The 19,513-nt window shown below is 46.1% G+C and overlaps 2 protein-coding genes across 2 annotated transcripts; one reads left to right on the top strand and one right to left on the bottom strand.

The window, feature by feature from the left end:
* Positions 1-230: 230 nt before the first annotated feature.
* Positions 231-10,717, bottom strand: LOC115316871. Its single transcript, XM_040221800.2, has 5 exons — positions 10,657-10,717; positions 8,594-8,706; positions 4,957-5,152; positions 391-2,375; positions 231-246 (listed from the first exon to the last, which is right to left on the bottom strand). Exons 2-5 carry the CDS (start codon positions 8,704-8,706, stop codon positions 231-233), a joined length of 2,310 nt encoding a protein of 769 aa, XP_040077734.2. The 5' UTR covers positions 10,657-10,717.
* A 2,877-nt stretch (positions 10,718-13,594) lies between these two features.
* LOC120849568 lies at positions 13,595-18,374 on the top strand. Its single transcript, XM_040221799.3, has 4 exons — positions 13,595-13,883; positions 13,983-14,080; positions 18,106-18,244; positions 18,355-18,374. The coding sequence occupies exons 1-4, from the start codon at positions 13,691-13,693 to the stop codon at positions 18,372-18,374; spliced, it is 450 nt and encodes a 149-aa protein (XP_040077733.1). The 5' UTR covers positions 13,595-13,690.
* The last annotated feature ends 1,139 nt before the right edge of the window (positions 18,375-19,513 follow it).

The raw sequence follows: 19,513 nt of genomic DNA, 5'->3' as shown, positions 1-19,513 counted from the left end.
AAAAATTAAGGATAAAATGAAAAGGTCATTGTTGCCCCCAGTTCTCAATATTTAATACATTAAATGAAAGTACAATACACCGGCTATTTTATGCTTCCCATCCCTTCTCCCTACTTTCTCAGCCTATCATTGATTATTGCACAATCACTTAAGACGAGTACAGCTCGAGTCTAGAAGTTGAAAGTTCAACAGCATTGCACACAAGGTATGAAATGAAGTAGTCAATGTACTCAGTTGTCAATGTTCCTGTTCAGAGGGGAAGCATATAGCTTGCCATCTACAGAAAATGCGACACACTTCTGATTAACAGAGCGCACATCAACAATTCTGTGATCATCCTGTACATCAAGCACATGCGTGTGTGCAAAAGTAGACCCAAAGTTAACCAACCTTGCTTTCACTTTCCGCAGAAGAAAATACACATTCTTTTTGCAGTTACAGCTCGAGGTGCACACACCACACATAACGAGTACGCATTCGATTATGCCGAATGTGGTATCATGAAGATGAACAACAGAATTCATTCGTGTGCTCTTGTTCAAAAGGTGGGCGATGAACTTCGTTCCATCAACTAACACTTTCTTGAATTTCATTACCATGCATGTAGAAATGCCGATGCTCTGGAGAGAGTGAACCTCCATGGGTGTTAGCTTGCGAGACCCAGCCCCAATAGTTATCGCATCAGTGTGTTTCTGCACATTAAAAATTCTCCTGTAACCGCGGGTCAAGCTTTCAAAGTGCTGAAGGAACTTTGGTTTGTCAAGAAAACAGTTGCGCGAGTTTGCAAGGGTGGGTAGAAACTGCGAAAGCAGCAACTTTCGGCAGATTTGTTCGGGTACGTGCTGAGTTCCGTGAAAGCTTTTCTTAATGATGCCATTCATATTCTCAAATGGAAAGGCTGAAAATCCCCACAACGGGCCCCACTGCCGCACGCTATCGCACAAGTGTGAAATCAAATGAACGTTAAAGGTCATCTGCGCACACCCGTACAGGTCCTGGTACTCCTTCATGAACACTGCAACGTCAGCTTCGACAGTAGCAAGCATGTCGACTGCCACTACATCGGCTAGGAGAGCATGCAGTATGTTGCTCAGTCTACACCAATTTTTGAAATACTGTGCAGGCAGCACACCACTCAAAACAAATGGCGAGTAATACAGGAGCCACGCTCTCCATTCCGTCGCCTTCCAGAACTTGCGCTGGCACAGAGAGCGTGGCAGGTGTGAAAACTCGTAAGGTGGGGTCATGCTTTTGAGACGAGCGTTAATCAGTTCCCGCTTCCTTCCCAAGTAGAAGCTTTTTCGAGAGTGAACACCTTTGAACCACAGGTTGGTGGTTGTTCTGACCACACCTAGACACACGGCGTGCATGTAGTCGACTACAGTGTTGTTGGTAATGCTAAAAAATAGCATTAGCGACAACACTGTAGGCCCAAGCACGCCATGCGCCATGGTCTTTGCATCTTTTTCAAAGTCTGCATCCGTTCTTTTCTTAACTTTCATCACCTCATACACGCGAGCGTGGCCTCTTCCCTGCTCCACGACACGGCCTGGGTGCAGGCACCAGGGGCATCCATACTGCCCGTTAAACTGGGTATGATTGTGCAACATGCACCTCGCCACCGTGTCGACAGTCAATGGGCCAGGGAAGACCTTACTTACATGAGTGATTTCACTACTGTCTACCCAACTGAAACCGTTTGTACTCAAATCGTTCATCTCTGCAATGAAAGGTACCAAAAAACACTGCATGTTTGGTTTCCTTGGCCCAAACCACAGACCCGCCAACAGAACATTGTTCATCCTTTCTTTTAAAGGGAGTTCATTTATCATGATCTCCAGAGGCCAGACACTGTACTCGGAAGAGTGGAAAATCGGTACCCCATCAGTATTCCACGTGAGAGTAACGTCATCCGGGCCCAATGGAAGTTGGTTATATGCCGGACTCTGAGTGATGTCTGCAACATCAAACTTTAAGCCAGGCTTTTCAAGCACGTGACTTTTTTTTTGGAGAAGGTTACGAAGCTCGGCTTTCCAGTCCAGGCTTAAAAAGTAGTAGCCTTCACGAAGTAAATCCTTTGCCGAGTGCTTCGCTCCACAAACACAAGAAATCTCACCAGTACCTCCCACACCAATATACGCAAGACATGTGGGGCAATAGAAATGGGTCTCAAGCGGCTGCTCCTGTTTCTTAAAGTACTTCTCGAAAAGGTACTTCGTTGCAGGAAGTTCGGTTCCTTGCGGGAGATGTGCGTGCAGTGTGGTCAACAGGCTCTCTGTTGCCTCCTTAGAGTTGTGGTGGCGCAAGATATGAGCCATAAGCAGGAGGAGACTCTCCTCATGAGTCAGCTGGGCGCCGGGAAACAGGGGCTGCACCTATGGGACAAATGCCTCCTACATTAAACAGTGTTCCAAAATCAATCGTTGTACACTATGCAGAAAAAAATAAAAATTGATTTACAAAATATAAGCTTCTTTGATCACTTGAGGTCGCAGAGCACTCATTCACCTTTAATGTTCCAAAACACTGGTCACCTGTTGCACCTGACCCCTAAAAAACTGAAAAGCAAAACTTGACACCATATATATTTAAGGAATCCTAAATTAAGAAGTCGGCAACTCAATCCGAAGGCAGCTGTAAGTTTTACCCGATTACCAGAATCAGGTAAAACTTCCGGGTTCTGGGAATATGATTCCCAGAACCCAGAAAAGACAAAACAGCGAAGCCTAATACTGCCGACGGCCCGCTAAAATACAAATTTTGTCCTATTAACTAACCACCCTCAACGGTCTTGCACGCAAGTTGACCGGGACCTCATCCAACTCACCCTGCATGACACTACCCCCCCTCATCGTCTTAGCATCAAAGCACTCGGGTTCCACCTCCTCGAGGATGGCAAAGCCACCTACTGGGTTCACACCTGCCAACATCAGGCCACTCAGCTCACTTAAATTATCAGCGGTAGTACACGCCAACACCAAGGCTTCAAAAGAGCATGACATCTCTTAAGGTCGCAAAGGACAAGCACACAAAGGAGACACAGAGAGGGATCTTTTGTGCTGTTACCATAATATATGAACCGCCAACTCTCAAGCTTCAAACTTAGCAAGCACGACATCCACCGTCTCACTAGGGCTCTTCTCTACTGCCCTCCCAGCTACAACTCAATAGAGCCCTATGCAGTACCGCACACCTAGCTCTTGGAGTACTCAATTACACCCATTTTTAAACTTGACGAAACTAGCCTTCACACCCCCCTCGGTACACGGATCACTGCACCTCTTAACACAAACACCTCCATCTCTTATACCACGGTCAATGTATCCTCCTCAATGACATCACCCCCCTATTCCCAATCCCACAGATACCATCCCCGTGGGCCATATTGCCCTGTATTAACATCCCTACGTTAGCCTGCAATGTGCACCCAGTGAACAATACCGGCCATGGGAAAGCACGCCTTTGCACACACCAGTATTGCAACCCTGACCCTGCACAGATCACCAATGCCTATGCTTCCTACCTTAACAAGACACAGGAATGTCATTTCATTAAAGTAATGCAATCACATTTCAACGTCATCTGCAGCGAAACAGGCAGAAAAATGGCCCTATTTTTCCAACGAACTCCTGTGAACTCAACTGCAAACTTGATGAAATGCCAAAACAAAAATAATTTAAATTAAGGATGTCTTCATTTATGATGCCAGTATAATTAAATCTTAGGCATAGGCACTGGATGCCATTCATGTTTGCAGTCATTAGTGTGAAACAACGACTGCTACGTGTTAATCACATTCACGCTGTGTATGCAGTGCAATATACCCAACTGTTTTATTAAGCCGATCATAAAATTTTAACTTGGGAATTTCTTCAATGAACGACAGTAGTGATAAGTGTCCAAGAAGGAATTGGAGTCTAGAATGTTATGCTTAAACTTCATGCCGTATGTTGCAAATTCAGATGAGTGTATGCTTCCAAAATTTAAGCATCATGCTCGAGACTCAATGGTATATTTCTGAATAAGAAACTTAAAAAGCTAACCACGCATAGTGCACGGGGATTCTGTCAGAAACTGATCACAGCAGAGCATTAAGAGCTTGGCATTCCTCAATGCTACTCGGATTCAGTGGAGCCGCTCAGCATGACAACCGGTCAACATTTTTCTTTCCCCTTGACCTCATGGCGACATACTTGAGGATATATATCCGAGCATTCCAACTGGTAAAGAATTAGAATCGTGCAAACACAATGTGCTTATAGTAGAAGTTATTCCTATTATTTACCGGTTTTTGACCCAACCATGCCACACCTAACTATCCATGTCACCAGCCACAAATTGTGAGTTTGACCAGAACGATGGTGGTTGAAGGCTAATACTCTCTCTACAGGACGTAGATACTCTCCCTGAGGACAGGCCAAGGTGACAGTTTTCCTAGGCACAGAAACAGCCTGTGCGTGCTGTGTAATGGAAATCTATCGTTGAAGCCGAGTGAGTGCCTCCTATACCTAAAGTCAGACACTCAATGTAGACCTTCAAACAATTTAAGATGCTAAAATAGACTGAACCCTTGGAGCTTACATGACACTGGTTTGAATAAGCCAAGTTGGCACTAAAATGCACTAAAACCTATGCATTTTGCTCTTCCAAGAACATATATATATATATATATATATACAGGCGAAATAGTTCTGTTGAATTGACATACATTCGTCGTTACTGTTCAAACTGGCCCATCTGCAAAGCAATCACCGTTTTTCTGTATTTATTTCATTCACCAGTCTACCACTGCCATAAAATGTGCTTCTGTGAACACTAACGTGGAAGAATAAAATGCAGAAAATAATGATGTGAATAAGTTGTGCTGTGGAACGACATTTCACACATGCAGCCAGATTTTGAGTTTCTAAATCTAAACTTAAATAGAAAAAAAAAAAAAGAAAAAAAAAGACCTACCATTGGGTCCTGAGGGGGTGATTCCATGCCTGTTGGGCCTGAAACTAGAGGTTGTGGAGGTTGTCCAGCAGGAGTGTCGTCCTCACAGGTGACAAAGCCAGCTCTCCCTGCGGGGTTTTCAGCGTCTCCCAAGCCTTCACCTTGGTTTTCTGCTGAGCTTGTGGAGGATGACAGCGAAACCTCGTCATTAGTTGATCTGTAAATAGATACAAACTTCCCACAACCAATGTTAAAACTCTCAGAGGTCTGGTATGTACCCAAAACAAACATGAGCCACAAGCTTCTGTAAAGTATGGTGTCTTATACAGCATGGTAACTTACAAATAACAAAAACAGTTATTTGCACCACTTTTATTTCTCGTCTCTCCTTGCAAAACATCCATGAAGTATCTCAACCGCATACCATTTGGCCATAAGAATGAGTGAAGCAGGACTTACAACAGTGAGTAGCATGCTTTGGGCTTGCCTGGTGTGCATGCATGCAAATCCAGAGGACGCATATGTCAAGAAAACAAACTCGCTTTTGATCCACTCAGACTTATGGTGAGATCAAGCATGCACTTTGTGCACTGGCCTTTAAAAATTTCTGTATCATCAGCTGCTGAGCAAGATAAGAAGTTTGGTATGTTCCTAGCACTCCCTCTTTCTGGGCGTGGGCTAGTATTCCGATATTTCCTAGGTTTTGTTAGGCCATCCGCAGAATCATGGAGAAGAAAACAGAAGTTGGTTTATTGTTGCACCTAGAACTGCCACAATGGCTAGAAAAGCTTAGTTCAGAAACTCCCAATTTTGCAGTTTTACTAATTTTCTTGCGTGTGTAAAGATGGACTGCAGTGGAGCAGCGTTGGGGACCGGAATTTAAGGAAGCTCTTTCTCGAGTCTTCTTTTCCAGTCTTTACTTGCTTTCTGTGATGCACAGATTCTTCTCTAACCGGTACATGCACAATGCAACTTAAGGCTTGTGGCAGCTGGTGTACAGACAAACTGGGATTTGCAGCACCTACTTTATGAAGAATGGACAGAGCCCCATTGCACCACTCCTCGGCGTACACATTCCCACAATCTTTCCTTCATAAAATTATTGTGGCAATGTGACGACAAGGTACAATTACAAAGATATGAACGGTTAGCTTATCTATGACAATTGTCATGACATTTGTCAGTGAAGTTTTCGAAATTAATATTGAAACCCCCGGAATACGTAAAGCGTGTATGGTCCGTTTTTTCCGCCTCGAGTTCTATGATGGGATTTTGTCGGCTGGAGTTGGTTAGGGCGGTGCTGAACACTAGAAATAAATATTAAAAAAATTTCATTGTGTATATATTTATACAGCCTAGAACTTGGTCTGCCTCGACGGGCGACGAGTCTCCCAGCTGTAGAGGAGCAATTTAGTCAGCGCAGTACAACAGCTAGCCTGGGGTCTTTAACGTGCATCACGCATTAGTGATACACGACCGCACGCCGGTACGATGCTCACCCAGATCGAAACGGGCAAGGGTGGGGACTGAGCCCAGGATCCCTGGGTTCTGCAGCGCGAGCTTCCGCTCCACGTGCTCCGAGCTGGTGTGCGCTAGCCCACTCGGCCACCGATCCCCAAATAAATATCAAAGCACCAATGCAGCAGGACAACTGCAGCTTTTATGCACTCCTTTTGTTCGCACCTTGTCATGCTTCTTGTCTTATTACGTGTGGAATGCTTGTAAATTATTTTTTTTATGACTGAGGACATATTGCGGTGATGGTTTTCCTAGGCACAAAAACAGCCTGTGCGTGCTGTGCAATGAAAATCTGCCGTGCACCTCCGTGCTTATAGCCATGCACAATGCCTTTGCAGGTGAGATTCACCATCAGAATAAGACCTGGCTGTGCTTCAAGCTGCCTAGGTAAAACAAAGGGTTATTGTAATGCACAACTTAATAAGACAATTAATGCAAATATGGTACACACAGCTGAAGTCAGAGGTAGTAGCCTGGGTCGTCCACAATAAGCTATGACACATTTCACCACTATCTTGCCACCTCACAGGATGTAGCGGCATAAAACATTTCATCTTACACGAAAAACACATGCGACCTACATAAAGCTGCTCTCCTAACTTTGAAACTTATATTTTGATGTCATCTCTTCTTCCAAAGTCGTAAATGCACGAGGCTGGGCAACTTATGAGAGCTGCTGCTTCCACATGAGAACAACCCATACATTCTTAAATGATCAAGAGTTCTGGTAGCAGAAAAAATAGCGGCGACATAGCAACTACTGGGAGCCCACGTGCAACATGTAATGAAGTATACATTAATTACACATTTTCTTAAGTTCCATTCGATACCTGTACCAATATTACCATAATTAAACACTTTCCTCAAGAGACACGAATCCCTCCACGAATCCACCTACGCGAAGGTGGTACCACGCCGTGTCAAAGCTCAAGGTAAAAGCTGCATTTTCGGCACCAGCTGCACCATATGAACACAATTTTTCGGAGCATTGCATGTGAAGGCCTTTCAACGCCCCCAACAAGTGTAAGAATCATGCCCACTCTCTTCGATGCTGTGCAAGAAGTTACAAGATGGAAGAAACATCAAAACACTAGGGTTTTGGGCTCCGGGTCGGGTTGCCGGGCCACTCTGGATCAGAGGTGACGTGCGTGCGCACGGCCTGGCGAGCGAGATTGTTTCCAACCGCCCCGAGGACGCCACTGCGCTTCACCTCGCTAAACCTTGCCAACCGCGACCGCACCTCGAGGCCGAAAGGCTCCGGCGCAGCCAAGGAAGGCATTGAGGTAGGTGCTGCTTGTTCTGTGCTACCATGCGGTGCTCGGATCTCTCGGCATCGTTTGTGCTTGCGCCGAAGCTTATAGGGACTTTTCCAGACGCGCAAGTCGTATTTTGCAAGGCCTGGACGGGGGCCGCCCTCACTGAGCAGCTCGGCTATATTATGCTCCCTTTGTTTGACAATAAAAGCTTGCGTTTCTTCTTGGGAGAAAACTGCAGGCGATCAGACGGGACCGCTATCCGCCGTTGCCGACGAGGCTGGCCGCCCCCATGTTCCCAGCTTTTCACTCGCTCCCACAGCGAGCGCCTTCCCATAACCCCTCCTGTTCCAAAATGCGATGCGACCTACATTTACATCGGTTGAATGAATGAGCCTTTGCTGCCTCGATACACCTCTGTCCAGCGACTCGAATGCAATGCGCTTTCCTAGAGCATTATGCCGTTTACGTGACCGCATTGAATGCGACAACTGGACTCAATGCGACCAAGTCGCATTCATGTAAACGCGGCTACTGTCTGGTCTCCACAATAAGCCTGCGTCAAATTGCAAACACTTTGCGTTCCATTCGGAACTCAAATCTGCCTAAGTGGTACTTGTAGGCCAGCACTGCGGCATGTGGTCACAAATGCAGCTAGCATATTGTAGGGACTAGCCTCTTCTTTAGTGTGATGCCATGCAAGCTACATATCAAAGTGGTCTTAAGGGAAAGGTAAAGGATTCAATTTTGAATACAGAGCAACTTGATGCTAGCCAGAAAGTTCCAGGAAAAGCGGACAAGTGTGGGAGTTTCAAGGTTGGAGTTTCAGACTTCTTCTTCCCCTATGATGCTGACAATCCATCCTTGTATGCATAGAAAATAATTACCTGGCAGAATCGTTCTGTTCAGCATGTTGCTTTTTGTAGCGATATGCAGAACGCCTGGGCATACTAGAGGTGTCGCACCGGAGGTAGCTTTTGTAACCCTCTGCCTGCTCCATCTGAAAAATAAAATGGGTTCATTTACATCTAATGAATGCACATGTCATATAACGTGTTAATAAATAATTGCAAAGGGTTTGTGTCATTTCGACTACACACATTTTGTCGACACACTTTTCATAGACAACTTTTAATACATGCCTTGCACGTGATGTCATATGGCATCGTACCAGCCACCACTGTGGCTGGTACGATATACTTGCACATGTGCCTGTACCTTCTGCAGCATACATTTCGCACAATCCAATTTGTTATTCTCGGCAAGCCTTGTTGAGAAGAACAAATTTGACAGCGCGAAATGTAAGCTGCAGAGGGTACGGGCACAGGAGCATGGTGTGGAGCAATGGCGAGTGATGTGACGTCAGTGCAAGCCATGTGTAGGAAAAAGTTTCATTAACACTGTGATGAACGCATGGTTGGAACACCAGTCCAGCCACCTTGGGCAGGCCTTAGGAGGGTGTCATAGTAGGATTATCCTGCTGCCCCACGAGCAAGATGCAGCACCCCAAGACCGTACCTGCAAACGAGTATAGCCGCAATGCCTAAATCTAGACATGCACGGGGCAGCCTACATGCACCGCCAAGATTATGTGCCAGATAGGGCGTGACAATTCTTTTTGAAATTCTTTTAGGCAGTGTGTAATGAAAAAAATGTGTCGACCAAGCGTCGCAAGCTATGTCGACTAAAGGAACACAAGAACGTTTTGACCAAACTATTTATCAATCAAGCATTGCAGTGTCGACCAAATGACCTGTGGGTGAAACGTTGTTCGATGAACTGACTGTCAGGAAACAATGTCGGTGTTTTTGATGGCGAGCAGGGTGGCTATGTTCGACAAATGTTTTGTTTCTGCTAAAAAGAAACGGAAGTGACGATATCGTGTCTGATTGGCTAGAGACTCAAATGACAAAAGTTAACTCTTTCGTCATTGGAGCCTCTAACCAATCAGACGCGACATCGTCACTTCCGTTTCTTTTTAGGAGAAATGAAACATTTGTCGAACATAACCCCCCCAGGGGGGGCTATGTTGCACGTTTTGGACTCCCAGGAGGCCAGGGAGATGGAAGTGACGTCAACGACGCAGCAAATGCAGATTGGATGTTGAATTTGTTTTCTTCTGTCAACATCCAATCTGCGTTTGCTGTGTCGTTGACGTCACTTCCTTCTCCCTAGTCTCCTGGGAGTCCAAAAAGTGCAACATAGACCCCAGTACTCTGATAGGCATAAAACGAGCAACATGCCATTCATCAAATTCCGATTCACACGTTCAACAAAATAGCAGGTTGCTTGCAAGAAAACCGAGCGGTGTCTTTCGCAACGTGAAAATAAGCCAGACATCAGAGCGAGCTCAAACTAAAGCCCCTCGATGTGATTGCGTGTCTTGCAAGTAGCGTCAAATGCGCGAGCGCACGAGCCCCATGTCTCGAGCGGCCCTTGGAAGCAAATGGCGGTGCAGCACTGAAATGAGCGGCCCTTGGAAGCGAATGGCGGCGGAGCACGCGCTCGCGGCACGTGTCTCGCGCGTTTCCACAACAAGGGTTGGCAGTACTTGTAAAAAAAGGCCTTCATCAAGGGGCTTTAGCTCCAACGACAACAGAACGCAGCCCTAGCGGTTGAAGCAACATGCAGAAGTTTCAAAACGTAGCGTCGTCGATTTCGAAGGTTCAGCCATTTTATTCCAAATTTTCAACGTGAAACTTGCGGCAGACGGAGTCGCGCGAACGAACGCCTATTTTCTGATTGAAATTTTTCGACAGCTGCTCATTACTTCGCTGACGCTATGTCGGCGTCTTGCTCCAACCGCTAGGGCTACGTTCTGGCAGTGTGCGAAATATTCACAATGTTTAGTTAAATTTTGCAGCGCGAAAAACACGGTCCGGGTTTCTCACAAACTCCCTGTAGAACACAACCAGTTTTGGAAATAGCAGTGAGAGAAATGCGCACTCACCGTTAGGCAAGCTGTGAAAACCAACGATGCCGACGAACCCCGAGGCGACTTTTTCAAAGTGAAGCTCAGGCGCAGCTATAGCACGCTTGTGTGAAATACACAGGGATCGTTTTATCAACCTGATGGTGTAGACGTTAAGGTCTCGAAACATGCGTGCCGTCGACTCATGATCGTCTTCACAGAGCCAACAGAGCTCTGTATCAGTAGTGACGTTCCACCGGCGACGCCGATGCGAGTTGCGGCTGCTGCGGCCGCGAACGATGGCGAGCAACAAAACTATGGATAGGGATTTGGATTCTCTGGCGTCCCCTTTCAAAGCTCGACGAGATCGTCGGCCTGAAACTTTCCCGAAACAAGATTGGCTTTTAACTACGGCGTCCTTAACCCAGTGCCTTAACCCGAGACGTTTTTTTTGTTCTTTTTTTATGTATATAATCTTCGCTTAGCCATTTTTGTGCCACAAATCCAGAACTCTGAGTGAATCTAAATAAATCCGGTAGCTTGCGCCACCTAGTCTGTTTTCTATCCTTCTTCTTAAAGTGTTGGCCTAAAATTCGTTTCCTATTCGATATAAAATTAAATGATAGAATCATATTATATCTGCTTCCGCCGTTTACACGGCGCTTGCTTTCGCTCCACCTCCTCAAGGTCTAAGCTATGTGGCTACATTACATGTGCGAATGCTGTTCTGAACGATGCGTGCACTGCACGTGCTTACGTGCACCGCAGCCACGCGGGCTCTCTTGTGTAGATTTAGGTTTAGGTGATAAAAGAAAAATTTGGGGCCGAGTCATCGGTCGCGTGACGCTCAGGGTACACTGTACTCAGGGGGTGAGAGCGAATTCTTGCGCTGCAGAAACAGGTTCAATCCCCACCCTTACCCGCATCTATCTGACTGGGCATTGATGCCCCGTGCGTGCAAACATGTGCAGCGTGCGCGTGAACGTAGTTTTGGCAAGCCTGCTACGGTGGCAATCAGTTCGTCGAACGACGTTTCATGGACAAAATGTTTCGTCGACAGTGCGATGTTTCATCGACAGATCGTTTCGTGGAAACGAGCGCCCACTCGTTTCATCGACAGACGTTGCGACGTTTCGTCGACAGCTCGCTCTGCCAGGTTCGCCAGCTCCTCGTGGCCACTGCGCCTCCGCGGCGCGCAGCTTTGTGCTGGATTAATGGATACATGAAAGATGGCCGACTAGGCGTAGGGCGAACCGGGAGGCACTCACTTGATCGAATGACATTTTAGCCAACGCCCACGTTTGGAGCTCCAATGAGTACCTTTGTTTGGAGCTCACTGACTCGGCTCTCTTTAACCTCATCACAAAAAGTGCCTGATATGTTGTTTTCTGGAAGGAATGTCACAAAGACTCGTTGGTTGCGAAGGTAAGCGCGTGGTGTGGCCGCATGGACGCGTGTCAAGCTCTGGTGGGGCTGACCTTTTCTTGGGGATATTTCCGACAACGCACACGGCGTTAGGAACGCAAAACACGCCCTTAAAAAAAACAAAAAAAAACAAAAAAAAACAACACCGCAAGATGTTCAGTCTTCTTGCCGGTTTACGTGTGATATCGTCCTGAACGTGTCACACCTGGACGAGCCTGACCATTTCTTGGATTCCTGGTTCGTCAGGAAAGTACTCTTCTGCCGAGCAGCCGCCATCTTCAGCCCTTGGACTACGGGGTCTGAGGATGGTCTGAGGTGATAGTGGTTCCTGACGTACACACCGCCGCTAGGAGTTTGCACTGTAGCGCCTCGGTTCGAAACCAAATTGTATTATGACTGCCTTTTGCCAGGTGCTCTTTTTCAACTTCATACTTTATTGCACTTGAAATAAGAAAATAATGGGAATACGTCAGGCGTGCTAGTTCGGTGGAAAGGCGGAGGCCCATGCATCTGGTATACACACCGAACTTACCTAAACCAAACAGGCTGGTCCTTTGCGAGAGCCAAGAGTGCCTGGGTGTGGCAGTCTTTATACTTGTGCTGTTCCTGATGTCTCTGAGAAGCTTCTTGTGAGCTTGAGTAGGAAATATTGGTTCCAAGCTTTGAGGTAGGGCAGAGATGAATGTTCTTAGCTCCCTGCCCATCAGTAGCTCTGCTTAAAAAACAGATCCGATGTTAGGGGTGGAGCGGTAGTTGAGCAAGATCCTTACCATCGCTGCGCGACTTAGCGAGCATGGATTTAAGAGATCTGGGATAAGGTGGTGATGATGGCTCGTGAATAATGTCCCATTCTTGCACTAGTGCTCTGAATATTACTGAATCAAAGGGAAGTCCTTGGTCAGAGATTAGCACGTTAGGGATTCCAAACCGTTCAAAGACATCCATTAGAACCAAAATGAGTGCCTTCCGTTACTACAGAAACATCCCTACTTTACATTTCCAGATGCCCCGAAAAGAGGTTAACGTGCCCGGTTCCGGCTCTCCCGCCAGACAACGAACAAAGCACGTTTGTCCGTTTGCTTTCAACGCGTATTGCAGTTAAAATCCTGAGACTGGGAAGGTAACTTGAAAGAAAAAGTGTTAGAAGACACAGAAAAGGGGAGAAGTCTATCGGTGTGAGTTGGCGGTGACCTTGGGAGTTGGCTATAAAAGCTGTGGACGGAATAAATTTTGTTAGCTAGACGATTGTCCTGTCCCCGTTTTTCTGCGTCTCCTTGCACTATTTCTTTTAAATTTCTTTCCCAGTTTCAGGATTTTAACATCATGGTTCACATACACCAGCTCGCCTGCACCTTGAGAATGTTTGCGTATTCTAAGTACATTTTTTTAGTGAGTTACCTACTAAATATATAATGGAATAAGTAGTTGCTGCGCGAATAGCTTATTGCATTTACATTTACTTTAAAACAATTGTCGTCTGTCAACACTGGTGTCCAGATACCGCTGAAGTCGCATCTAATCCAATCCAGTTCAATCCAGCTTTGCACACGTGCGCTCTCCTGTCTTTCTGCTTTGCTTCTTTTGTTACGTTGCGACCACGTTGGTTTTTGGTTTATAGTCCATTAGGTGTTTTACTGTTTTTTCAATCATGAGTCACGTCCTAATAAGATGGCTAAATACGGGCAGGACCCGCCTTTTTGACGTTGTGAGCATAAGGGACATCGTTGACACAAAAATCGGGGCGCTTATAATTCACAATAGCAAAGATCCAAGCGTGTTTGCAACCGACGTACTGATACGTTGGAAGGGCGAGAAACACCCGGCAAGGATCGAGGCTGTCGGTAAGCTTGCTTCGATGCTCTCGGTTTGAGAAGAACCCAGCGTTATTTTCAATGCGTGATTTGCCCGCCTTCGATTTCGCAACTGTCCTTTCTGAACAGGGAGCGCCGCACAAATGGAAAAGCGGTGTCAGCAATTAACGAAAAACAAGGAGGTGAAAGAAGCGTCTTCTAATGGGGCGTCGGAAGACGGCGACCAGGTACGTGTGCCCGTCATGATATGTGTCAGATATTTGTGGCGGCAACGAGCTTCAGCCGAGGAATGCTATTTTAGGACTATTTGAAGGGTGTGTGCTGTTTCTAATCCAAACTGGCGTACCTAATTACTGTTTCTACGCTTAAAAAAAAAAAAAGGAAGTTTAGCAGAGCTCGCAAATTATTTCTGCACAAGACATTTTGAGTTTTTATTTAGTATAGACGCTTTTAGCACGCGCCAGATTAATGGGGTACGGAAATGAAATTCCAGCGCGCATTTTCTAGCTTAAATCTGTTGCATGTTGCACCCAGCCTCAAAAACACCAATTTTTCGTTGGAAGGCCCAAGAAAACAAAATTTAAAGCTAATTAAGCGATCTTTCAATGTGCACCTGGTGGATCCCTGTAAAGCTTAGTTAAGAGGTAATCTAGCTACGTCGGGAATCTTGCTACATAGTCATGACATGGCAGGAACCGTTACGTAGCAGTAATAAACATCGGAGCGGTGCTGCCCTTTGGAAATATGCTCAACTGTTTTAAATGACCTCGGCCTGAACGTGATTGCAAATCCTTTGCTCATGCCAATGTTGATCCGTGCGCTTTGTCCCTTTGCAAAGGAAGCCAACGAGATGCCATGATGGACTCATTGAGGAATGTCACAGAGTTGATCCTGTGACTTCGCTGTACAGTTCGAAGCTGTTCTGCGCTTATTGACGTCGAGATGCTGCTGTGCTTCTGCATGGCTGAGAACTGTGGTAACGACTTGGTCGACAGCGATATGCCGATCAACAAGTTTCCGAACGACGAGAAACTTCGGGCCCTGCGAATCCGGTTGCACGTCCATTGTTTCCGACGTGGGTTCTGATGCCTGCTGCTCGCTTTCCGAAATGAATACGGAGCGGGTGGTGCCGGTGTCCTCATCCTCACTTGTGTCGTTCAAGTTTATGGTCCCAAGGATATTGTCCTGAAGCGCCATTGGAGTGGGCCACAGAAACACGACACGCACGACTGACCTCGTACTTGAAACGCTCGTCACCCCATGAGTACTTCGAACGGCTCGGTTGTAACATGTTGACGCTGTTGACGCCACCACAACGCTGACAATGCCACCAACGGCAAAGCTCATAACCACGCCAGCCTTGCTATGTCACAAATGTGGGAGAATCTTGTTTGTTTTTTTGTTTGCGCTGGATATCCCATGACGCATCGCGCTCTCCGTTCGCTTTTCTTCGAGCGCTTGCTCGAGTGCACCGTTTCGAACGAAACATATAGCCAGTCGTTCAAAATACGAACATGCGATTATCATTTCCGGTTATTATATGTCATGCTTGACTCATTTCCGAACAACATTTGAATATTTCCATTTTTGTTTCCGTACCCTTTTAAAGCCGCCATAATTGACCTTCTCTCACTGAGATGTTGAACCTCTCAAACGGACGAAAGTTCGACCCATGTGAAGTCTCCGCTAGTAAAGGCCCGTTCACACTCTTGTGACTGAGCAAGACTGGGAGAGACCAGACTGGTTTTTAAGCCTCTTGCGATCTCTTAGGACCAGCTCCGCTCTGGCGCATCCGGTCCTAAGAAGTTGCAAAAGGCTTAAAAACCGGTCTGGTCTCTCTCGGTCGTACTTAGTTGCAAGAGTGTGAACGGGCCTTAACATGAACACGGCAGTCTCTAGATGAGGACATCAACACTGCCCTCTCCGTATTAATTTCGGAAAGCATGTTATGGCCGAGCCGTCCGAGGTACCCGTGGGGTGACGAGCGTTTCACGTGTGAGATCAGTCGTGCACGTCGTGAAATGGCGCTTCAGGACGATTCCTTGGGAACATAGACTTGAACGACGCAAGTGAGGATGAGGATACCGCCCTCTCTGTATTAACCCCTTAAGTGCCACATTTTTTTCCCGAAAGTACACTAAAAGTGCCAAACTTTTTTATTTTGAATTTTTATTTCTATAGTATTACACATAATTTGAAAAGTTTATTACAAAAAAATCTGTGGAGGCAAAAAAAAATATTTGCCAACTAATACAAATGCTGCCCTCTATCACCACCACAGCAAAACTACACGGACGAGCCTTGCTCGTCCGTAGAATTGAGGGCTGCCGAAGAAACCACTGGACGAGCTGAGCTCGTCCATGGCATTTTTAGCCTAAAAATGGCCGACGAGCTCAGCTCGTCTAAGGCACTTAAAGGAGCTGTGCAACGATATTCAATTGAAATGTTTTTCACTTGACACGAGCTTACTGGCACACCTGGGACTCAAGGATACTCGCACGCAACGCCACTGGCCAAGAAACTCCTTTGTTGCGGTGTAATTTCAAGGACAAAAGCGATCATTTTCATTCAATCTCTCCTTCGCAAAATTTGGTGACGTACCGTGGGGATCGCAGTACACCCAAGTGACGATGTTTGAATGCGGTTCATAGATTGGTCCCGAGCATTGCGTGGGCACTCGACTTGGGCTCGTGATAATCGCTACCTCGGGTAGTGACCCGTGTCCAATCGCTGCAACGACGACAACAGCCGAGCCATAACAATGTCTGGAACTCAGCGCGTGTCCTGCGCTTTGCCAACCCCAGCGCGTGGCTATGATCAACACTGGCGGCATATAATCGGCTTCAGATCACGTGGCCGCTTGTACTAGCTGCGAGTTGAGGGGGTGAACGCTGCTCGTTTGTCTTTAATTTTTTTCTGGGACTTCTATTGCGTGGGGTGAAAAACGAACGCGTGTTTCATAAGTCATTAACGTTAGGGATCCGTTTTAAGCGGTATTTGCGCAAAGTACAAAAATTGTTGCATCGCTCCTTTAAGGGGTTAATTTCGGGAAGCGAGCAGCAGGCGTCGGAACCCACATCGGAAGCGATAGACGTGCAGCTGGATCCACAGGGCATGAAGTTTTTGGTCGTTCGGAAACTTGTTGATCGGCATAGTGCTGTCGACCAAGTCGTTGCCACAGCTCTCAGCCATGCACAAGCGCGGCAGCATCTCGACGTCAAAAAGCACAGAACGTCTTCAAACTTACAGCTTGTCATATGGCCACAGTGATGGAGTGTAGCGAGTGAAATAGATTTAAATTAAACCTGAAGGTCAGTAATAACAGCACCCATGCACATCTGCACAGAAGTGTTTATATTGTTGCTCCAGTTCAATGTGAATAAAAGCTGTACGCCGTAACTGAAGCTTGGATGCCCTATCAATGTGACATTGCAGCAATCATGGTAAAATTTATTTATCAATTCAAATTAACCGAAGAGCGTGTTGGTAAAATTCACAGACCACAGAAAGATTAAAACATACTCGGGACGATAAATAACAATTATTTCTTTCAACTTGCAGCAACAGTAATCTTATGTTGTTGTGAGTTGAAAGAAATGTTTGCCGTCCATCATCCCAAGTTTGCTTTATTCTTTCTGTGGACGGTTAATTTATAAACTTACTTAAATGTCAATTTAGACCCCTGCCCTTAGGTCATAGGAAACAATGTTGGTGACTACATTTTTAGACAAATCCTATGGAAACTCGAAAATATTTTTGCAGTCTGCTTTGCAATCAATCTTTATGAACTTTTTGTTCTTTTGCATTTCATTTTAATGAATGAAGAGCCTTATGTTGAAGTTTTGAGAATCAGTAGGATGCAAATGGTAAATATTTCTATGTTCCGTACTTTGATCGGAAAAGTTTCGAGCTGTATAAAAGCAAAGACCTCTGAAAACTCGGATCACCTGAGAGAAAGTAAACAGACGCTCAAGGGCACCTCCTGAATGTCCATTTGAAAAGAAAAAAGCTGAACTTGACATGTGAGGTCGAAAAGTAGTGGAAGTCTGCACTTCACTAAACTATACTTGAGGTTGCCGACACATACTGTGCCACTCTTGTGCATATGCTGGGAGCAAATATTTTGACCTCATAATTTGTGGTTGTCCACTTCAAGATATGTCATTGCAAAGACAGTCAGTCTAGCAGGATAGTAGGGCGTACGAATTTTGCAATTTTGCAACAATTTAGCAATACAACGGTTATTTTTCAGTTGGAAACTTGCAAGCACTGCGAAGTACTGGAGGTAGAGAACAACTCATTGAAGAGTCACATGCAGGAGCTTCAGGAAGAGAACAACAAACTGAAGACTACCATCGACTACATAACCTCACAAAAGGATGGGATTGAAGGTGAGTAATACCCTGGTTATACAGGCTGTTTTTTTTAACTGTTGTAAGGCTAGTGGCAGATCGCAATTGCCAACTTGGGTTGACTCAGCTGACCTGGGATAATGCTCAAGGTGTAAGATATACCCTTTAGGTGAGGACACAACACAGGTAAATGCATGGCACCAGCCATTCAAAAACATATGGTTGATGAGCACCCGGCAGGCTGCAACATTCCGTGGCCACAGGGCCTCGGCTGACAGTCATCAGTTGGTTTAATGGCGAGACTGTACGATCAAGGTAGTACATTAGAGTAGTGATGCAAAACTATCGATAGTACTATCGACAGTCAACTATCGAAAAACTATCAATAGTACTATCGACAGTCGACTATCGATAGTACTATCGATATTCGACTATCGAAAAACTATCGATAGTTTTTATCGATAGTACTATATATAGTCCACTATCGAAAAACTGTCAATAGTACTATCGATAGTCGACTGTCGAAAAACTATCGATAGTACTATCGATAGTCGACTGTCGGAAAATTATCGTTAATCGACTATCGGAAAACTATCGATAGTCGACTATCGTAAACCTATCGATAGTACTGCCGACAGTTCACTATCGATAGTTTTGCGACACTAGTAGTTAGCGTTGCTCCCTCTTCTCTTTTTCTCGCTTTATTAGAGCGCTGCTCTTAGGGGCCCGTTTCAGGCTTGAGCGGCGTCGGCGTAACCGCGCGGTGCATTATGGGTTTATGGGAAATGTCCCATAATGCACCGCGCGAGTCCCCCCCCCCCCCTGGGTCACGTGACCTGGGGTGGTCACGTGACCCCTCCCCCAAGGTCACGTGACCCTCGATGACGTTAGTGATGACATCACCGGCATCCGTACCGTCATCGTCATCATCACTGATGACGATGCGATGACGTCATCGTCACTGATGACGCCACTGATGACGTCACCGGCATCAGCATTGTCATCGTCATGATCACTCATGACGATGACGTTGCGATGACGTCATCGTCACTGATGACGTCATCGGTATCCGCATAATCATCGTTGACGTCACAGATCGCGTGACCTAGGAGGGTCACGTGACGATGCCGATGACGTCATCAGTGACGTCACTGATGATGGCATCGTTATCGTCACGTGACCCTCCTAGGTCACGCGTCCCTTCCCCCCCCCCCCGTAGGTCACTTGACCCACCCCCATTATCCTTTCCTCCTCCTCTTCAAGGGCTGCGCTCTAATTCGGCGTCACAGGGAGTTGTAAACTGCTTTC

This window comes from Ixodes scapularis, unplaced genomic scaffold (genome assembly GCF_016920785.2).
Source record: "Ixodes scapularis isolate PalLabHiFi unplaced genomic scaffold, ASM1692078v2 PGA_scaffold13__105_contigs__length_92229423, whole genome shotgun sequence".
Lineage (NCBI taxonomy): Eukaryota > Metazoa > Arthropoda > Arachnida > Ixodida > Ixodidae > Ixodes > Ixodes scapularis.
Note: the sequence above shows the minus strand (reverse complement) of the source record. Positions and strands in the feature narration are given on the sequence as shown.

What these genes read in the sequence shown, in the direction of transcription:
- LOC115316871 (XM_040221800.2), bottom strand. Translation starts at nt 8,706, where the DNA reads ATGGAGCAGGCAGAGGGTTACAAAAGCTACCTCCGGTGCGACACCTCT. An exon ending in GAACAGAACGATTCTGCCAG is followed by an intron (nt 5,153 to 8,593) that starts GTAATTATTTTC and finishes ATCTATTTACAG; the next exon opens with ATCAACTAATGACGAGGTTT. An exon ending in CACCCCCTCAGGACCCAATG is followed by an intron (nt 2,376 to 4,956) that starts GTAGGTCTTTTT and finishes TTTGTCCCATAG; the next exon opens with GTGCAGCCCCTGTTTCCCGG.
- LOC120849568 (XM_040221799.3), top strand. Translation starts at nt 13,691, where the DNA reads ATGAGTCACGTCCTAATAAGATGGCTAAATACGGGCAGGACCCGCCTT. An exon ending in GGCAAGGATCGAGGCTGTCG is followed by an intron (nt 13,884 to 13,982) that starts GTAAGCTTGCTT and finishes CTTTCTGAACAG; the next exon opens with GGAGCGCCGCACAAATGGAA. An exon ending in CGTCGGAAGACGGCGACCAG is followed by an intron (nt 14,081 to 18,105) that starts GTACGTGTGCCC and finishes GTTATTTTTCAG; the next exon opens with TTGGAAACTTGCAAGCACTG.